We start from the raw sequence: 21423 nt of genomic DNA, 5'->3' as shown, positions 1-21423 counted from the left end.
TGAATTGGAGCAACCCTGAAATTAATTATAAAGCCGGCAAAGGATATTTTCTGCTTTCTGTTAAATAAGTATCCTCCACACAGACGCACGTTCCACTCGGATGCATTTATGCGTATCGTTTTCCTGGGAAGAAGGCGTGAAACCAGTTTATTTTCAGAATTTCCCACTGGGTCATGCTAATCACCACAGTTTTCAGCCTTTTTACATCCACTCGGGCTTGGGCTGGAGCCTGGAGCCTCAGAGCCCTCTGTCCCTTGTCATTTTTTTTCATGGCTTTCGGGACAGTCCCTCCAGCTGCCCGATTTGCTTCGTCCAGCAGTGCCACCCAGACTTGACTGTCCTGATGCAATTTACAAAGTAAGCCGCTCTGTTATTACTAATCACTTTCGTGAAGGTTCTGTATTACTCTGCTAGAGCCGCTGTAACAAAATGCCACAGGCAGGGGCCTTAAACAGCAGACACTTAATTCCCTCCCAGTTCTGGAGGCTGGAAGTCCAAGATCAAGGTGCTGGCAGGTTTGGTTTCACCCGAGGCCTGTTTGGCTTGCAGACATCTGCCTTCTCTCTGTGCCCTCACCTGGCCTTTTTCCTCTGTGCTCGTGAACCCCTGGTGTCTCTCCTCCTCCTCCTCCTTCCCCCCTCCTCCTTCCCCCCTCCTCCTTCCCCCCTCCTCCTTCCCCCTTCCTCCTTCCCCCCTCCTCCTTCCCCCCTCCTCCTCCTCCCCCCCTTCATCCTCCACCTCTCATCCTCCCCGTCCTCCTCCTCCCCCCTCCTCTCCCCTCCTCCTCCCCCTCCTCCTCCTCCTCCCCCTCCTCCTCCTCCTCCCCCTCCTCCTCCTCCTCCCCCCTCCTCCTCCCCCTCTCCCCTCCTCCTCCCCCCTCCTCCTCCCCCCTCCTCCTCCTCCCCCCTCCTCCTCCTCCCCCCTCCTCCTCCTCCCCCCTCTTCATCCTCCACCCCTCCTCCTCCCTCCTCCTCCCTCTCCTCCTCCCCTCCTCCTCCCTCTCCTCCTCCCTCTCCTCCTCCTCCTCCCCCCTCCTCCTCCCCCCCCTCTTCCTCCCCCTCCTCCTCCCCCTCCTCGTCCTCCTCTCCCCTCCTCCTCCCCCCTCCCCTCCTCCTCCCCCCTCCTCCTCCTCCCCTCCTCCTCCCCCCTCCTCCTCTCCCCTCCTCCTCTCCCCTCCTCCTCCCCCTCCTCCTCCTCCTCTCCCCTCCTCCTCCCCCTCTCCCCTCCTCCTCCCCTCCTCCTCTCCCCTCCTCCTCCTCTCCCCTCCTCCTCCTCTCCCCTCCTCCTCCCCCCCTCCTCCTCCCCTCCTCCTCCCCCCCCTCCTCCTCCCCTCCTCCTCCCCCCCCTCCTCCTCCCCCTCCTCCTCCTCCCCCTCCCCCTCCTCCTCCTCCCCCTGCTCCTCCCCCTGCTCCTCCCCCTCCTCCTCCCCCCTCCTCCTCCCCCCCTCCTCCTCCTCCTCCTCCCCCTGCTCCTCCCCCTCCTCCTCCTCCCCCTCCTCCTCCCCCCTCCTCCTCCCCCTTCTCTTCCCCCCTCCTCCTCCATCCTCCTCCCCCCCCTCCTCCTCCTTTTTTTTTGAGAGAGAGAGGGCACAAGTGAGTGAGGGGCAGAGAGAGAGAGAGAAGCGGGGCTTGTGTTCATCCAGTGCAGGGCTCAAACACACAAACCGTGAGATCATGACCAGAGCCAAAGTCAGATGCTTAATGACTGAGCCCCCCGGGCAGCCTCTTCCTCTTCTTATAAGGACACCAGTCCTGTTGGATTAGGGCTCCACTCCTATTTTCTCGTTCACTTATCATTACCTCTGTAAAGGCCCTGTCCCTTTAGAGTCACATGAGGGGTTAGGCCTTCAACAAATGAATTTGGCAGGGAGACACGATTCAGTCTGTAACAGATTCTGGTAGTTTTAATAGAATCTTTTTCTTCCAACTGCAACTTGTCATCATTCATTCATTCAGTCATTCATTCAAGAAATGCTGGAGTGCTGTCTATGTGCCAGAGACTATTCTGGATGCTGAGAGCATGTCCGTGAAGGAGACAGAGGACGTGCCTTCCTTTCTGGAGCTTTCAAGGGCCAGGCAGATTCCACATGCTGTCAGTGAGCTGGGTAGGATTTAAGGGGTGACCAGCGCTAAGTGGGGAGAATGGGCCGGAGGAAAGGGATTGTCAGTGGCAGCTGGCTGTGGCTGTAAACAGGTGAATCAGGGAAGCGTCTCTGGGAGGGGACATTTCAGCAAAGTCGTGGAGGCGAGGGGGTCAGCATGTGGCCCCAGCTGGGAACACACCTGTCACATCTGAAGAGCTAGGAGGCGGTGGGTGAGCTGAGGGAACAGGAGGGAGGCCAGGGGGAGGCGAGGTCAGAGAGCGAGCTGGCTGCCTGATGGGGACCCGCGGGCATCCTTGGCTCTTTGGCTCCTTCCTCTAGGAGAAGCGGGGGTTGGTCCTGGATTTGGGGGAGCTTTCCTGTTCCCCCAGGCTAGTTGCTCTCGAGAAGGTGACAGATGGGAGACAAGTTTGCGGGGGGGAGAGAGGCTAGCAGGCAGGTGCACAGGCCAGAGTTAGGTGTTGGGCTGACGTCGTAGGGTGGCACAGGGGGGTGGCTGGCGAAAGTGACGGCTCTTCTGGGCTGGAATGCCACGCTTTAACGCTGGTCGTGGCGCCTCTCCAGGGTTCTCCCTGGTGACTTCTCCATACTCAGCTAGACGCTGAGGAAGCCAGAAAGGGCTTTATGCAGTAGGGTGGTGGGACGGTTCCAGTCCACGCTGGAGCAGGGGATATCAGTCCACTGCCTTTAGCTTGGCAGCCGCCCGGGCTTTCATTTTCTCCCTCTGACTCACCCAGAAAGGGCCACTAGGGATACTCTGTTCAGCGTCCTCTGATCTGCTTTCGTTGCCATTTAATCTAAGTCATATGGCTTCTGTCCTGGCTGCAGTGGCATCCACAAGTCACACAGGTAATGGCGGCAGCCGTCTGTCCTCCCTCCCTCCCTCCCTCCCTCCTTCTTCCCTTAACCTGCACACACATCGGCCGTGTCATTACTCTGGTCCATGTTTATTGAGCTTCTGTGTTCCTGACGCTGTGCCAGACATTGGGCCTGCAAGGGCAAGCCACCGTTTGAGGTGACACTGGGGCTGGGGCCAAGCAGGAGGTTCTAGAAGAGGGTTCCAGGAACAGGATGAGGCTTGGAAAAAGGTGCAAGGGGTCCAGCAGGGCTGATCCCAGAGTCTGGGAAGGGGGCCTGGAGGGGGGAGAATGTTGTGCTGCAAAGGAGCGACGGCCTGTGAAGAGACAGAGGAAGGGGACTGTGAGTGCCCGGTGGGGGCAGAGTGCGGGCGCACGGCCGGAATCAGGCAGGTCTGGGAAGCCTCTCAGAGAAGGTGACATTTCTCCAAGGGGGGGAGTCTGTGTCTCTGCATCAGTCACACAGAAGCTGAAACACGCCCATAGGTGGCATCATGTCTTATCGTTTTAATGGTTGAAGGGAAAGATTTTGGTCTGCCCGTATCCTAGCTGAGGGCGGGGAGGACTGGCGAGGTTACACCTACCCAAGGCGGGAGTAGAGGTGACCAAGAGGTCACCATACTGACCACCTGTGGCAGACTGGTGGGACCTTCCTTCCTCCCTCCCTCCCTCCCTTCCTTCCTTCCCTCCCTCCGTCCCTCCCCTCCCTCCCTCCCTCCCTCCCTCCCTCCCTTCGTCCCTTCCTTCCTTCCTTCCTTCCCTCCCTCCCTCCCTCCCTTCCTTCTTTCCTTCCTTCCTTCCTTCCTTCCCTCCTTCCTTCCCTCCTTCCCTTCCTTCCTTCCCTCCTTCCTTCCCTCCCCTTCCTTCCTTCCTTCCTTCCTTCCTTCCTTCCTTCCTTCCCTCCTTCTCTCCTTCCTTCCTTCCTTCCTTCCTTCCTTCCTTCCTTCCCTTCCTTCCTTCCTTCCCTCCTTCCCTTTCCTTCCTTCCTTCCTTCCTTCCTTCCTTCCTTCCCTCCCCCTTCTTCCCTTCCTTCCTTCCTCTCTCCCTCCTTTCCTCCCCACCTTCCTTCTTTCCTTCCTTCTCTCCCTCCCTTTTTCTCCCTCAAGAGCTCCCCATGAGCCATGCACTGACCTAGAAGCTGGGAACACAAAAGTTAGGAGACCAGATACAACTGCTGCCTTCTGGGAGATTCCAGTGAAGATGTCCCAAACCGTTAAGTGTGTGTGATGAGCATGACAGCTGGGGAAGCACCCGGTGACCTGAGCCAGTCTGGGGTGGAGAAGGAGGGAGCGGGTCCTGGCCAGGGAAGAGTGCTGTGTGGGAGGGAATTCCAGGCAGGGGTGGGGGGAGGCGACCCAGGAGGGGCGGCGGAGGTGCCCACAGGCAGTCAGCGCTCGGGAAAGAGGTGAGCAGGACATAGGTGTTGGGGGGTGTGAATACACAGCGCGTGGAAGTGGAGGGGCCAGAAGTAGAGGTGGGTGGATGGCATGTTGGTAGGGAGGGAGGAGGCTGGGAAGGAGGGAGGAGGCGAGGGGGGGGCGGGGTGGGGGGAGGCTGGGAAGGCTGAGCCATGGGGAGAAGCAGGAGGCACTGCTCTGACCTCCTGACTGGTGGTCTGAGGGCCCCAGACCAGCGGTGAGGACCAGGGAGCCGTGGGGCTGGGTGCCTCTGCGTCTTCTTCCTCCTCGTCTCGCACAAAACGTGCAGCTCCTAACAGCGATCGATCGCTTCCCAAGGGCTTTCCCGAGCGCAGCTGGTGCTCAACACCCTGGGTGGCCTCGCTCATTTCTCCAGCATCCCTGTGAGGTGTGGGTTAGTGGCCCTCCCTGTGTTGTTTTAAAAAGTGAGGATGCTAAGGCTTCGAGAGGTCCAAGCTACCAAGTGGCAGAGACCGGCTTTGGAGTCCAGGCTCCCGGTCCCCAAGCCCTCGGGCCCAGCTGCCAGGCTGCGCCACCCTGTCACCCGCCGCGGTGTGGAAAGCGGCGGAGATCACGCCAGGAACTGTGAGGTCTGGCCCCAGCCCTCGGGGAAGGGACAGGAGCCCTTGGCTCTGCCTTTTCATTCTCCTGCAGGATGAGGGAACCCCGTGATGCTTGGATGGTCAGGTGGTCCTCTTGGCTGCCGTAACCAGACCCCACACACCGGGGGCTTAAACAACACACACTTATGGTCTCTCAGCCCCGGAGTCTGGACGTGCAGGATCACGTGCCAGTAGGGTTGGTTTCTGGTGAGACCTCCTCCTTTGTAGATGGCCGTCCTCCTGCTGTGTCCTCATGTGACCTTTCTCCTGTGCAGGTGCAGAGAGAGAGCTATCTCTGGTATCTCTTCCTCTTTTTTTTTTAATGCTAATTTCTTTTTGAGACACACACACACACAGAATCCGAAGCAGGCTCCAGGCTCTGAGCTGTCAGCACAGAGCCCAACACGGGGCTCAAACCCATGAACTGTGAGATCGTGACCTGAGCCGAAGTCAGACGCTTAACCGACTGAGCCACCCAGGGACCCCTCTCTTCCCCTCCTTTTCCCTCTTTTTAAAAAAAAGTTTATTTATTTATTTTGAGAGAGACTGTGCGTACACAGCAGGGTAGAGAGAGGGAGAGAGAGAATCCCAGGCAGGCTCTGCACTGGCACGATAGAGCCTGATGCAGGGCTGAAACCCATGAAACTGTGAGACTATGACTTGAGCCGAAATCAAGAGTCGGACGCTTACCCGGCTGAACCACTCAGGCGCCCCCCTTCATTTTCTTATATGGGCACCAGTCCTGTTGGATTAAGTCCTTACCCTTATCATCTCATTTAGCCTTAATTACCTCCCTTTTCCCAAATATAGTCACCTTGGGGGTTAGGGCTTCAACATACACATTTTGCAGCAGGGGAGCACAATTCAGTCCGTAACAGACGGTGATCTTCAACCACTCCAAAGGATCTGAGTTATCCCCGTGAAAGAGCCCGAAGACCCGTGTCCCTTCCTTAGTGTGCACTTGGCACATGGAACAGTGTCAGATACATTTTAGGTGCTTGATAAATGTTTGCTGAAGAAGGAAAGCATCTTTTGAGTTTAATGTAAATTATTCATTAAGAGACCAAAGCAGGGCATCTGGGTGGCTCAGTCAGTTAAGCATCCGACTTTGACTCAGGTCATCATCTTATGGTTTGTGAGTTAGGGCCCTGTGTCGGGCTCTGTGCTGACAGCTCAGAGCCTGGAGCCTGCTTTGTATTCTGTGTCTCCCTCTCTCTCCCCTGCCCGACTCACACTCTCTCTCTCTCTCTCTCTCTCTCAAAAATAAAAACATTAAAAAAAAAATTTTTTTTTTAATTAAAACATAAAAAAAAAAAAGGAAACCAAAGCATTCTGGAAGAAAGCTCCTGTTTTTTTTTTTTTTTTTTTTTTGGCTAATTTCCATGTAATAAGAAAATTCAGTTGGTCATGGCCTCTTACTCCCTGTGCCTTCTGATTATCTAAAACATTATGGTATAATAGCACTGTGATTAAAGAAAGGCTGAACTTTCAAAAACACAGCACACACCGCAGAACGGATAAGACGTGGGGGACATACGTGTGTGTTTTTGTGGTATTAAAGAGGGGGTCTGTGGTCAGCATTCTTTTTCTTACTCATATGGAAGATCCATTTTATATCTGTCTTTTCATTTTAGAGATTAGACACATGTATGATTCTTGATGTGTTTGAGAGTCATGAATTTTAAAGGCAGTGGAGGGTGATCGGGGATGAAGGGATGAATTTTAAATCCTGTTAACGCTGATCCTATGTAGACAGTCTCAACTAAGTCAATATTTAAAGATGAGAGAAGTAGGCTGATATTAAACCACTGCCTCGGGATTTAAAAGCAGCTCTATTCCAGAGAGTTCGGGACACTGAAATGGGGTTCAGGCTTCTTTTTTAATCTGCTGGGGAGGGAAATGCACATTTTTTTTTTTTTTCTGAGCTGAACCAAACTGGAGTGCTTTTCCACCCTCTCTCTACAGGCTGCTTCCGTGAATGTAGAATGGTAACACTAGTAAGAGCGCCAATTTAAATTTTTTTTTTTTTTCAACGTTTATTTATTTTCGGGACAGAGAGAGACAGAGCATGAACGGGGGAGGGGCAGAGAGAGAGGGAAACACAGAATCGGAAACAGGCTCCAGGCTCTGAGCCATCAGCCCAGAGCCCGACGCGGGGCTCGAACTCACGGACCGCGAGATCGTGACCTGGCTGAAGTCGGACGCTTAACCGACTGCGCCACCCAGGCGCCCCTAAGAGCGCCAATTTAAGGAGCACTTCCTATGTGTCAGACATCGTACTGAGCGCATTCTGCACATTATCTTAGGTCCCAGCGTGTGCCGCGGCGGGGTCAGATGCCTTTGTGCGTCCCTCATTCTGAGTAAAATTCAGTGTTGGGTTTTTTTTCTCCTACTACATGCCATTAAGCACGAACTCCTTTCTGTACCTCGTCTTCCTCCTGATGGATTGGGATCCCTATGCTTGTGCTCCTCCCCCTTTTCTGTGTTGGAGGGCAAGCAGGCTCTGTGCTATCAGCACAGAGCCCCACTCGGGCTCGAACTCACGAACGGTGAGATCGTGCTCTGATCTGAAATCAACAGTCTAACACTTAACCAGCTGAGCCACCCGAGCCCCTCAGGAGCTTAGCCATTTAAATTTGCTGATCTTACCCATCACTGATAGGCATTTTTTTTTTTTTTTTCTTTTTGGTGGGAGCAGGGTGGGGTGGGGAAGAGGGTGGGAGTTGCCATGTTGTGAGAAATGCGATTTCTTAATTAATGAGAGAAGTTGGTGAATAATCTGTTTTCGACTGTGGCTCACGGGAGCCGTGTTAGTCTCGCTCTGATGTTTGCACCACCGCGAGACTCGGCTGCCGTCTCGGAAACATGGCGGCAATCTTTGAAAACCGAGGCCTTTGTAAATTTCGAGAAGCTTTGCAAGCTTGAGTCTGTTGACGATCTGGAGCTGTTTGATTTACCTTTCACAGCAGAATTGTTTCTCTTGATGTGCTCACGGTGACATCCAGGCTGCACCCCCCCCTCCCCCCCAGCCCCCTTCCCCAAACACACCCTTCCAGTTGGGGTCCTTGGACTTGGTCCTGAGTGAGTCTGCACACATTTAATTTTTACTTTTTAAAACTCGCCTGACTGAAGCAGTTCATCCTTTCGGCTATAGACCCATCACCATGCCAAGCTTCAACCTTGTAGAATCAGCATGAGATCTACTCTGCCTGCAAATGTCCGATTACCGTCAAATTAAATTAGATGCCTTCCTTTGCTGATCGTTGACTGCCTTTTCCTTAATTTCCTGTTCAGCGTTTCCCATGTTAGTTGTTACAGATGAAGCTGGTTAAACATTCCATTTTCAGTATTATCGAGGCGGGGTTGGTAAGTGTAGGGGGTGGATTAAAAAGCCCAGGGATGAGGTGGTGTGTGGAAATGGAGAGGGGCATTAATGAGGTGGCTTTCGGGCTCAGGGGTCTTCACCGAGGGGCTCTCAGAAGCCACAGAACATGGAAACCAAGATACCAAATGACAGTGGGGCACATGTGGCGTGCTGGCTTCCTGGGGCCGCTGTCACAAAGCATCACCAACTCGGGGGGCTTAAAACAACAGAAATTGATTCTCTCACAGTTCTGGAGCCTGGAAGTCCCAAATCCGTTTCACTGGACCAAAAAAGCAAGGTGTTGAGGGGGCCGTGCTCCGTCTGATGACTCTGGTGGCTGCGGCATTCTTTGGCTTGTGGGCCATCCTGCTCCTTCTTCATGCAGACTTGTCCTCTGTGCGTTCGTGTGAACCCCCCTCCCACCCCTCTTATTTTATAAGGACACTTGTGCTGCCATGTAGGGCCCGCTCAGATGGTCCAGGTTAATCTCATCTCAAAATCCTTCACTTTTTCCAAATAAGGCCATATTCACATGTTCTGGGGATTAGGATTTAAAGTCTTTGTGTGGCCGTTACATAATCGACTACAGGCAATTAAAGAGCTAAGTAAATTATCCTAATAACCATTGTGTGCTCTGTTGAAAAAGGCAGATTGTATTACCACCGGGCTTTCAGACTATTGTTCATTCATAGTACTTTTAAGAATTTCATTGCCAAAGGGTGTCATTTTTAAACCATTGCAAGCAAAGCCGCAAGCAAAGACAGAGTCTAATTGTACTTTTCAGCATCGCTCTTTCTCTCCACCCCCACAAGACAGTGGCTATGTTACATGTACGTATGCGCACACATACACGCGTGTATATGTGGTTGTGTATGTCTATGCATATGTACGTGTGTGCACATGCATGGATGTGCGTATATATGTGTATATATATTTTTTTCTTTATCTTTTGGTCACGGGTGAGTACAGTTTTTACAGCTTTCAGTCTAGCATTTACTTGTAGGGGCGAAACTACAGCCTGAGTGTAACTTTAACCTCTATGGGAGGATTGCATCCCTATTGGCTGATTGTCTTTCTTAGTTATATCTTTGGATTAAAGACCTGAAAACCCCCATCAAAATGGGTGAAGGCACATACTTCCAGTTATAAGATAAATAAGGCTAGGGATGTCACATATGGCATGGTGGCTATCGTTAACGATACCGTATCGTATATCTGCATGTTGCTGGCACAGAGCATCTTAAAAGTTTATATCACAGGGGCGCCCGGGTGGCTCAGTTGGCTGAGCCTCCCGCTTCGGCTCAGATCATGAGCTCATGGTTCATGAGTTTGTGAGTTCGAGCCCCGCATCAGGCTCTCTGCTGTCAGCACGGAGCCTGCTTTGGATCCTCTGTCTCCCTCTTTTTTTGTCCCTCCCTCACTTGCTCTCATTCTCAAAAATAAATGTTAAAAAAAGTTTGTATCACACTCACACACACATACACAAGTTGTAACTATGTGTAGTGATGGATGTTAACTAAATTTTTCGTGGTAATTTTGCGTTATATACGCCATATCAAATCAGTGTATGTTGTATACCTAAAACTACTGTGATGTTGCATGTCAATTTAAAAATTTTACTAAAATATAAATGACACTCTGCTGTCCAGAAGAGATAATAGATTAAGGTCTTGGCAGCTATTTTTGCTTCCGTGGTTAAAAACAAAAAAAGGTTCAGTGATTTGCTCCGGCTGGTCCCGCGCTGTTTATGCAGTGTTATGCATGATGGGAGGAACGTGGTTCCCGGTTCAAGGGCCGCGTGCTGTGAATGGGGCCTCAGATGGTGGCTATGGTGGGCACAAGAGAAAGAGAGCTGAAGCACCCCCTGGGAGGGAGGTGGGATTTGAGTTAGTGGCTCAAGGACTGGGGCGTCCAATTGGGTGAGGGGGTGGCCTGGGCTCAAGCTCGGAGAGTAACTCAGTGTGTGTTCAGGAGAGCGAGGAGACTGGCCCCCAGGCCATCCCCTGATGCTATGTTATTTATTTATTTATTTACTTATTTAAATAATGTTTTAATGCCTATTTATTTTTGAGAGAGAGAGAGAGAGAGAGAGAGCGAGTGCATGAGTGGGGAAAGGGCAGAGAGAGAGAGGAAGACACAGAATCAGAATCTGAAGTAGGCTCCAGGCTCTGAGCTGTCAGCACAGAGCCCAGTGTGGGGCTCGAACTCACGAACCGTGAGATCATGACCTGAGCCGAAGTCGGACACTTAGACTCAGCCACCCAGGCGCCCCTGATGCCATTTTAGATAAGGTGTTTCTCCTGGTTCGGGGAAGTAGCACTTTCTTAGGGTTCTTGTGAATAGTTAGGGAATAACCTTTGCTTGCGGTGTCTGACAAGACGGAGAAGCTTGAGTGCTGGGCCAGGGAGTGTGGACCTTGCCCTGCAGACAGCAGTGAGCCCCCAAGAGCTTTAAGCAAGAAATCAGAGTTCCAGACCCATGGATTTTGAGGCAGAGCATAGAGTGACTTTAGGGGGCCAGGAAAAGAGGTAGGACATTGATGTCATGGTCCAGGTGACTGGACTTTGTTTTAGTTTAGTTTTTTAGGTTTTTTTTTTTTTTTTTTTTTTTTTTTAATGTTTGTTTGTTTTGTTTTGAGAGAGGAGAGGGAGACAGAGCGTGGATGAGCAGGGGAGGGGCAGAGAGGGCGAGAATCCCAAGCAGGCTCCATGCTGTCAGTGCAGATCCCCACATGGGTTTTGATCCCACAAACTGTGAGATCATGGCCTGAGCTGAAATCAAGAGTCGGACGCTTAATCAGCTGAGCCGCCCAGGCTCCCCTCATTTAGTTTTTAATCACAAACCTGAGTCAAGAAGTAACATTTGAGCAGCTCACTATAAATATTATCTATCAATCATCTATCAGTCAAGCATTCATTTATTTATTATTTCTTTATTTTGAGAGAGAAAGCAAGCAAGCGCAGGGGAGGGGTGGAGAGAAGGAGAGAGAGAATCCCACGCAGGCCCCTCACTGTCAGGGCGGAGCCGGATACGACATCCCCCTCAACCGTGAAATCATGACTTGAGCCCAGATTGAGAGTTGGATGTTTATCCTACTGGGCCACCCAGGCGCCCCTCAATCATTTATGTTTTTTTATCTGTGTCATAACTTGGTAGTAATATATGGGGTATATTATGAAAGTGACAAAGTACAATCACAAAAAAAGGAAATAAATAGAAGTGGAAAACCCACTCTTTTTTGTCCTGTGGGGCCCCTGGCTTGAGAGCCTTGCACGGCAATGTCCCTTGCTTTGGGAATGTCCCAAACAACTTTGAGTCACAGAGATGGTCTGTCTGGGGGATAGGAGGCACAGTCCTAAATGAGCCCGACCGGTGGCATGGGAACAGAGGAAGGACGGGTGAGGAGGCATCAGCAGGAGGAAGCGACATGATGTCAGCGACTGGTCTCCTAGTGAGAGGAGTGAGGACGGGAGAGGGCAAAAACAGGGGTGTGTTTTAGGGCCCGGTGAGCTGGTGAGCAGAGAGGTGAAGCCCACCAAAGGGAAGAGGTGCAGATTTGGCTGGGAAAGACTATCTCCACCCCCGTCCCTCTTTCCCTGCCTTTGCAGGAGGCTGGAGGGTCTGTGCATGTGACACGTTGCTTGTGAGGGCAGTGGCCCAGGAGCGGTGTCCTGTGGGCAGCTGAGACACAATTGTGGGCCACCAACTGGCTGCACCCTGACATAGGGGCCAAGAGCTAACGTGAGCCATGGCTCGCCAAGGGAAAGAAAAGAATGCTCTTCCGTGGCGGGAGGAAGGAGAGGGCATTGCATTCTTCACCCGGAACTAAAGATGAGGACAGATTTGACTCTGTCAGAAGTGGAGGCCTGGGGGAACCCAGCCCCTGGATGGATGATGGCTCAGCCTGAGAGGGAGCCAGGAGAGGCCCTTGGCTGGGCTGGAACTTGGCATTTCACGCCGGGGATAACCAAGTTTGACACTGACTCTTCACTGAGCCTTCCAGACCGTCCAAGTTGGCCTAAGTGAATTTCATTGTGTTCCTCAATAATCGGGTCTGGTTCCTGATGTTACATTTTTGGTTTTTTTTTTTTTTTTCCCCTGGATGCTATTTTTAAATGAGGGGGTTTTCCCCCGGTACAGAGGAGTAGCTATGTATTTTCCTAGGGTTCTTGTGCCTAGTTAGGGAATAACCTTTGCAGCGTCTGACAACAGCCATGTTCTCGGTGTCTCCTCAGGTGGCCATAAAGGTCATTGACAAGAAGAGAGCCAAAAAGGACACTTACGTCACCAAAAACCTTCGGCGAGAGGGGCAGATTCAGCAGATGATCCGCCACCCCAACATCACCCAGCTCCTTGATATCTTGGAGACGGAAAATAGCTACTACCTGGTCATGGAGCTGTGCCCTGGAGGCAACCTGATGCACAAGATCTACGAGAAGAAGCGGCTAGAGGAGTCTGAAGCCCGCAGATACATCCGGCAGCTCATCTCTGCCGTGGAGCACCTGCACCGGGCTGGGGTGGTCCACAGGTAAGGGCCGTGCCACGCTCACGATCACCGACTCTGTGCTGAGCGGACGGCACAGTGGGTCAGTGTGCTCTCGGCAAGGCTGAATTGTTGCAGCACGCTGTGCACCGTCTCCGGATTTTTGTGTCGGGGGATTGTTTTGTGAGCTGGGTTGGTGCCATCGTGGGGTGGAAAGAGTGACCTCTGAAACCAGGGTGCCAGGGTTTGCATCCTGCCTCTACCCCTCCACAGTTGTGTGACCCTGAACTTCACCACGTTGAACTTCAGTCTCTTCTTCTGTAAAATGGGAAGAGGAATGATGCCTTGTCTCATGGTTGTTGTGAGGGTCCGTGTAGAGAATGCAATGAGTTAATCTATGAAAAGTGCTGAGAACAGTGCTGGGTCCCATACATGTAAGTGTTGGCTGCTCGAATCAATGTTAAGGTGGCATGGGATGGTTTTTCAGCTGGTGCTGCAGATGATGCTTTCGTTGTATTTGCTTTACATATGGTAGTAACTGTTTTATTCAACAGAAATGAATCACCATTTTTTTTTTTTTGAGAGAGAGACAGAGGATGAGCAGGGGAGGGGCAGGGAGGGAGAGGGAGCCACAGAATCCGAAGCAGGCTCCAGGCTCCCGAGCTGTCAGCATAGAGCCCGACGCGGGGCTCGAACTCACGAGCCCGTTAGGTCATGACCTGAGTCGAAGTCTGATGCTCAACCGACTGAGCCACCCAGGCGCCCCTTGAATCACCGTTTAAATTGTGAATTTGCTCTTGAAAGTAAGGGGTGTATCTCATGAGCCAGACCAACCTTGCAAATGATTATGAAAGTCAAACTTTTTTTTTTTTTTTTTTAACAGTCTGTTCCCTCCTGAGGGGGAGCTCCACAAGGAAAAGTGAATGGAAATAGCATGCCTAGCAATGTTGCCGTGGGTGGTGGGGGCCTATTTTTAGTGCTGTATTAAAATACAATGAAAAGAAAAGAAAGAAAAATATTTAAAAAGTGCCCTTTTTTACCCCCAAGAAAATGTTGACTTTACCAATAAATTCATACTTCTTCCTTCTTGCAATTATAATCAGTAATTACTCTGGGCCGTTGAGAAAACTTAGGGTCACGTTTAATTGATTATCATTTTATTTATTTATTTATAAAAGTTTATTTATTTTGAGAGAGACAGAGACAGTGTGAGCACAGGAGGGGCAGAGAGAGCGGGAGAGAGAGAGAGAGAGAGAGAGAGAGAGAGAGAGAGAGAATCCCAAGCAGGCTCCACGCTGCCCGGGCAGAGATCAACTTGGGGTTCAGCCTCACAAAACTGTCAGATCATGACCTGAGCCGAAACCAAGAGTCAGACACTTAACCAGCTGAACCACCCAGGTGCCCCATGTTTAAAAATTGTTTTGTATCGAGGTACAATTCACATACCACGAAAGTCACTATTTTAACGTGTACAGTTCAGGCATTTTTAGCATCGTAACAGAATCGTGCAACTATTGCCACTAATTTTAGAATGTTTTCATCACTCCAAAAAAGACACCCTGTACCCATCAACAGCCACTCTGCATTCCCACCTCCTGCCAGCCTCTGGCAACCACTAATCTACTTTCTGTCTGTGGATTTGCCTGCTCTGGACATTTCTTATAAAAGGAAACAAACAGTCTGTGGGGTTGTTTGTACCTTTGTCTATTATGAGCGATGCTGCTATGAACACTCATGTGCAAGTTACAGCATGAACATGTGTTTTCACTTCTTTTGAAGAATTCTGCTTTTAGCAGAGGAGTTGCTAGGTTATATGTTAACTCTGCATTTGACCTTTTGAGTAAACACACACGTGTGTGTGTGTGTGTGTGTATTTGTTTTAAGTTTACTTATTTATTTTGAGAGAGAGAGAGTGTGTGAACGTGTACAAGCAGGAGAAGGGCAGAGATGGGGGGGGGGCAGAGAGAAAGAGAGCGAGCAAGAGAGAGAGAGAGAGAGAGAGAGAGAGAATCCCAAGCAGGCTCCACGCTGTCAGCACAGAGCCCGGCAGGGGGTTCAGGCTTAGGAACCTCAAGATCATGTCCTGAGCTGAGAGAGATTAAGAGTCAGACGCTTAACCGACAGAGCCAGCCGGAGGCCCCAGTAGACACATATTTTTAAAAATTCAGCTTCTAACGGTGCGTTTTATGTGTTTGAAAGCCATTCATATTCTGATCAGTGAAGAAAGCAGCTCTAGGCCTTTAATTAACAGAGCTTGTAGGCTTTCAAGGTGAAGAGGGCCTTTCCTTACTAATGGGATTGGATGCTCTACCCCGTGGTGCTTAAGCCTGTGGACACGGTGGGGGAGGTCCCCTGGCTCAGAGCGATTCCAGGGCCTTGGCCAGGCATCGTTCAGGCAGATCAGTTCCTCACTGAGGTGACAGTCTCTCCATGTACATGTTTTCTTAGTCACACATGTTGTCATGAAATCACGCCTCATTAGAACCCTTTGAGTTCCAGTCAGCAGGGAAGGGAACGTTCGGAAATTTTAAGGGAATAACACTATTTGTGGCTCTTTCCATCAATACCCTGGTGCGGCCTGCCGTGTCACAGCTCTGCCCTTATAGGAGAACAATGGCCGTGAGTGTGCCTGGTTCTAGCTTTGTTTATTAAGGAGACCAAGGCAGAGACCTCACGAATGAATCAGCCTGGGTTACTGACTCTGCTGGTCAGAGTGGCAAACAGAACGGGGGTCCAAGCTTTCTGCAGGTCTCGGGGTGTCATTACAAGGGTTTTGAGCTGTCAAAAACCAGCTGAGCGCCCAGCTTCGCAGGATCCTGAGGACAACAAAGGGAAACCCAGTGCATGCTCGCCGTCTTCTCCCGCAGGAAATTCTCAACAACGCTTTTAAAGTCATTTTAACAGATTCCCATCCCTCTCGGCACAATTACTGTCAGGACGTCAAAGGAATGAATTTAATCATGTTTTGATAGCAAAGACGGTGTGCTTTTCTTCCTCTGATCTCTGACATTCTCCTTCTTTCTCTGTCCTTGGAAAGGTGTTCATAAGCCGGCGATGGTAGAGGCTCAGATCTTTCAAAGTTAGCGGAATTTGGAAACATAGGTGTCGTTGAGGGAGGAGTCCTTTGTTTTTCTCTCTGGCGATCATGTTAATGAGTGCCAGTGCGCACGGACGTGGGTGGTTAGGTGGTGGAGACATCACAGGAACATGATCGTGCAGGCGAGACTCATGGGCTGACTCTAGCTGAATGTCTTGACTTTCCCAAATTCTGTACCACGAACAGCATACATGACCCAGTCACCACTGGTACAGCCTTTACTGTAGCCCTTTCCCATGGTGGCAGTTTCTCTCCTGTAGGCTGCAAAGAAGAAATGGATTTCTTTTTCTTTCTTTCTTTCTTTCTTTCTTTCTTTCTTTCTTTCTTTCTTTCTTTCTTTTTTGTATTTATCAGATTTTTAAATTATTTTTTTAATGTAATGTATTGTCACGTTGGCTAATGCACAGCGTATATGGTGTGCTCTTGGTTGTGGGGGTAGATTCCCGTGATTCCCAGTGCCCATCCCAACAAGTGCTCTCCTCGATGCCCATCACCCATTTCCCCCCCCCCCCCCATCAACCCTCAGTTTGTTGCCTCCCTCTCTGTTTGAAACTGTTGTTTCATAAATTATTTTGAAGTTAGATTCTTCAAATGAATAAAAGAGTATGGTATTTCAGAGATGCCATGGGAGTCCCTCGTGGGAAGATTTCTGAGCAAATAGACTGGATCATCCCAAAAGGATTTAGGGTGAGTTTTGGTGACTGTGCCTGTCCAGTGATTTAAAGGGCTTTTGGTTAGTGTGTTAGAGGATGCTCTAACAGCACAGTTCCTGATTAGGCTGATACTATATCCTTGTATTCTCGTCAGCTTAATGCTTGGCAAAGCCCTTGTTTCCTGTGATATGAAATCTAAATATTTAATTGTCTACTCGGAACTACTGAAATATCCTTTACAGGAAGGAAATCTTTAAAAATCATGTAAATATTGTAAGCAGAAAAAGAGAAAAGGAAACTAAAGCTGTATATAGCAAGATTCCCTTAGCAGCTGGCAGAGAAATTCAGTTTACACTGGGCTCCTTTGTCTTTTGCTATAGTAGGGCTGTGGCTGACTTTTACAAAAGTAGAGTATGGTCTGATTTCTTCATTACTCCGTGTTAGGATGGCCTGAGAAAACTCCACGTTTAAAATATACCGATTTTTTTTTTTTTCTCTCTCTCAAACGTGCTCGCCCAGCGCGGTGCCCAAACCTGATGATCTGCCTGTTGTATATAGAGCGTTGACTCTTAACGTCAGTCAATGAAAAGTGTGATTCCGCAGACAGGCTAATTTGAGATTCATCGGTTCATTCAAAATAACAAAGTCCAATCAAACCGTACAGACAAAACGTAACAGTGTAACACAATACCGCCATCCCTGAGCAGGAAGAGAGGAGCCGAGGGGGCCCGCAGGACCAGGGCTGAGAGACACATGATCAAAGGGAGTGCGAGCCTGTGTTTGGATGTACGTCAACACTGCCACTCCCAGGGCCATGACCTTCCTCATTCATCAATATGGGGAAAGGGCCCTCTCTGCTCAAGAGGAATGTGGTGGAAGAGAAGGGACACTCCTTTGTTCTCTTGGGCCTGACAAGAAGCAGGCACACTACGCAGTGGTGGGGCATTGAGTTCTTTTAACTTGCAGGTTTTCTTGGAGAGGGGAGGGCAGGAAAGGTGGACGAGGAGGGGGTGACTTCTGCTTACATTCAGCAACTGTTTGGGATCCCTGGGCCTTCTGCTGAGAGACCGCACATATCTGGAGACGCTGGTCACATTTAGCAAAGGTTTTGTGTTGAGCTGGGTTTAAAAAATCGGATCGGAACTACGAGATTTCACAAAGCTCTAACGCAGCAACTTTATGGAGCGGGTTGCAGGGTGATCAGCGGCGTTGATTCCGAAGCCAGACCGCCTGCACCCACGTGCTGGTTCTGCCACTTAAAAGCTGCCCTGGGCAAATCGCTCAGGCTTATGTGCCTCTCTACACAATAGGGATAATGGGTCATCCACTTCACGTGGTTGTCATGAGGATTCAATTAGTCCATTCATGCTAAGTGTCCAAACTGAGGCATTAAGTATGGAGTACCTCATCCTGCCCTGCTCATTCTTCAGGTCCTTGTTCTAAGATCACCTCCTCCAGGAGGCTCTCCAGGCTAGGTCCCTGGTCCTAGACCCACACGACATTTCTACTTTGCGTTCCAAACTTTTCAAACGGCAGCTTTCTTGTTTGGTATCTGTTTTCTGCACGGGCCACAGGTAGCCCAGCATGCAGCCCAGTAAGCATACAGCAAGACTTCGTGGAATGAATGAAGGCCAGTTGAATGACTACAGCTAGTGTCAGAGTTAGCACTGGGATGGAAACTTTTTGGCAGCCAGTTCATTCTGGAATATTCCATATCGTCCCTAGAATATCAAAGGAGTTTCCAGGCGCCTGGGTGGCTCAGTAGGTTAAATGTCCCAACTCTTGGGTGTCGGTTCAATGCAGAGCCTGCTTGGGACTCTCTCCCTCTCTCTTGGGCCCTCCCCTGCTCATTCTCTCCCCCTCTCTCTCAAATAAACTTTAGGGGCGCCTGGGTGGCTCAGTCGGTTGAGCGTCCGACTTCGGCTCAGGTCATGATCTCACGGTCTGTGAGTTCAAGCCCCGCGTCAGTCTCTGGGCTGACAGCTCGGAGCCTGGAGCCTGCTTCCGATTCTGTGTCTCCCTCTCTCTCTGCCCCTCCCCCGTTCATGCTCTGTCTCTCTCTGTCCCAAAAATAAATAAACGTTAAAAAAAAAATAAATAAATAAATAAACTTAAAAAAAAAAAAAGGCAAAAAAAAAGGGGGGGCGTTTCTTCATTGACTTAGTACCAGTTTGTTTATTTTTCAGGTCCCAATTTGTAGAGTATCATCTTTTTAGTGAGTGAGTAGCTCTTTCACTTTATAAACAGTTCATATCTGGAGCATTGTAGGAATTCAATAAAGGTTTCATTTTGAATAAATAAATCAGGTATGTGCTTCACAAATTATTCTTGTGTTTTATCAGAATGCCCATATTGTAAGTAAATCAGTGATTAAGAAATCTTTTGCTTTTAATACAGTGCTTTTGAAGATAAACCTAACCCCCCAAAAACTCGTTTCCTGCAAAATGCCTATGGCCTTGGGGAGTTAGGTGCTTTTCTTGGATGCTTTATTCTTTTTTTTTTTTATTAAAAAAAATTTTTTTTTAACGTTTATTTTTGAGACAGTGAGAGACAGAGCATGAACGGGGGAGGGTCAGAGGGAGGGAGACACAGAATCTGAAACAGGCTCCAGGCTCCGAGCTGTCAACACAGAGCCCGACGCGGGGCTCGAACTCACGGACCGTGAGATCGTGACCTGAGCCGAAGTCGGCCGCTTAACCGACTGAGCCACCCAGGCGCCCCTTGGATGCTTTATTCTTAGCTTATTGCTAAAATCAATCTCCACAGGCACCAATGTCTCCTGCAGACCTGATCCTATATGAGCTTGCTCTGGCCACCCCCTGGGCTCTTTCTCTCTGACCTTTCCGTGGAGGGCTAATGTTCCCCAGTGCTGTTTGCTTATCACCCAATTAATCACCTTTTTAAGTCTTTTCTGGGCTCTCCTCCAGAGGAGGGCACTTGGTCTTAGCACCTTTATTATCCTCATCTCTGCCAATGGTAGGGTAGCCTGGGAGTGGCCACAAGACACTGGGGCTCAGTTTCCCTCCTGCTAAGGGCCCTGCCAGGTAGCCACTCTTGGGACGCCGTTTTTCAAAGCAGAATTAGATGCTCGGAGTTTAAACTACTTGCCCAGGGCCACAGGACAGTCAGTTAGAGAGCCTGTCGGTCCTTGTCTCCAGCTGCCGGGTCTGGGGCCGAGACTGTGCTCAGCGTCTCTGCCTCGGGTCGCTGCCCCCCTCTTGGAGGCGCCTTGCGCTCATGTCTTCACTTCCATCTTATGTCACCACCCGTGTGGCACCTGGGGTCTCTGTGACTTGGCCTGAGGTTTGTTAGGGGCCTGACCTTTGACCGTACCGGCTGGAAAGGGCCTTGGGGAGGCCGGCGGAGAGCCCCTTCCTTCACTTCCTCCCCAGTGTTCTGGGTGTATGTGCGTGCACGCAAGTGCGCTCACGTGTGCACACGTGTACACACTCACCTACGTACACATAAGCATGCACACACGAGCACGCACACATGCACATGTGCATGCAACACCACGTGCACACACGCACGCCTACACGCACACACACACACACACACACATGCATGCCCACACACACAATGATCATCCGTGCACACACATACGCGCACGCAGACATGGCCACCCACAGGCACACCTGTGCAGGCACACATGCCCACTCTCCACCTCCCCAGTACTCTCCTGGCCACCTTCCCTGAAGGGTCCCAGCGGCTGCTTCTCCTCTCCTCACACACTGAACGCCAGGACCCCTTATGTTTGTTATGGCAACAGAGCCCTCCCCAAAGCACACTCCTCTGTCTGGGAGGGCTGTGGCTGGAGTTCTTGGCGGCCGGCCTCCAAACCTTGGAAGGTTTGGAGGTTACCATCGTTCAAGAAATGCAAGGAGAGTTTGGGTGAGTGGGTGGGTGCAGGGGGAAGGAAGGCGAGGGACACACTTGGTAGCCTGTGGGTGGACCTTTAATTGCTAGTCACGGCCTGTTGGAGCTTGTGCTTTTGAAATAAACTAGAACAAAGGGCTGGTGATTAGGGCTCTCCCCTCGTGCCCTCTCGGTCTCCGGAGAAACACCTATCAACCCCTCTCAGTCTCCCCCTTCCCCAAGCTTAGTAGAGACTGAGACCCGGTGTCAGGTCTCCAGAGCTCTGTGATGATGAGGCCCTTGGGCATTGCTCCTGGAACAGCCTGGTGTCCAGAGAAGGCTCTGTGCCTGGGCCCCTGGTGGCCTTTTCTGGGCCAAGCTCCCTCCTTTGTTCCCAAGACACACAGTAATTGCTTTTGGTAAATTCTCAAGACTCAGGTGCCCCGCCCCAACACTGTCCAGGTAACCTGATCCTCTGGTGCCCCCTTGTATTAGGCCACGCCCCATCCCCTCTCTCTGTCTCCTCTTTGAAGCCCCTTTGGCCAAGAAAAAGCTGTCTTCACCACCCCCTGCCCGCTCCCGCCATCCAGGGACCACTTTCTTTCCTTCTCTTCTCTTCCGAGGCTTAAGTTCACTCCGAACTTGCAGTTTGCCAGCCACAGGGAAGACCCGCTCACACTGCAAGACTGTGGGAGGAGCCTCCTACTTCTCTCTCCCCTCCATAAAGTGATGAATCTGATCGAGGGACACTGCTGTGAAATTGAGGATTGCCTCCCTCCTCAAGTGCGAACCAGTCCGCTGTCAGAACGTTCCTTCCCAAATGGCAAATCTCACGCTTACCAGAGCCAAATATCTTGTTCTCGGGGATGGGGCTAGTGTAAGTAGCATCTTTTCACAGGGACCACAGGGCGGTGTTCTGGATAACAGAGGCCTGCCAGTATTTTTGTTTGTTTGTTTTTAAAAAGATGCAGTGAAATATGCTACCGCTAAAAC

General features: G+C 50.6%; 1 protein-coding gene across 2 annotated transcripts in view; it reads left to right on the top strand.

The window, feature by feature from the left end:
• The window catches only part of HUNK (hormonally up-regulated Neu-associated kinase), a 109912-nt gene that overhangs the window by 31534 nt on the left and 56955 nt on the right, over positions 1-21423 (top strand). For both annotated transcript variants that reach the window (XM_045436874.1, XM_045436873.1), the window contains exon 2: positions 12578-12870. In XM_045436874.1, coding sequence (XP_045292830.1) covers positions 12578-12870 — 293 coding nt within the window. The remainder of the gene's footprint in view (positions 1-12577; positions 12871-21423) is intronic.

Source organism: Leopardus geoffroyi, chromosome C2 (genome assembly GCF_018350155.1).
Source record: "Leopardus geoffroyi isolate Oge1 chromosome C2, O.geoffroyi_Oge1_pat1.0, whole genome shotgun sequence".
Taxonomy (NCBI): domain Eukaryota; kingdom Metazoa; phylum Chordata; class Mammalia; order Carnivora; family Felidae; genus Leopardus; species Leopardus geoffroyi.
The sequence above is the reverse complement of the archived record's forward strand: the minus strand, read 5'-3'. Positions and strand labels throughout refer to the sequence as shown.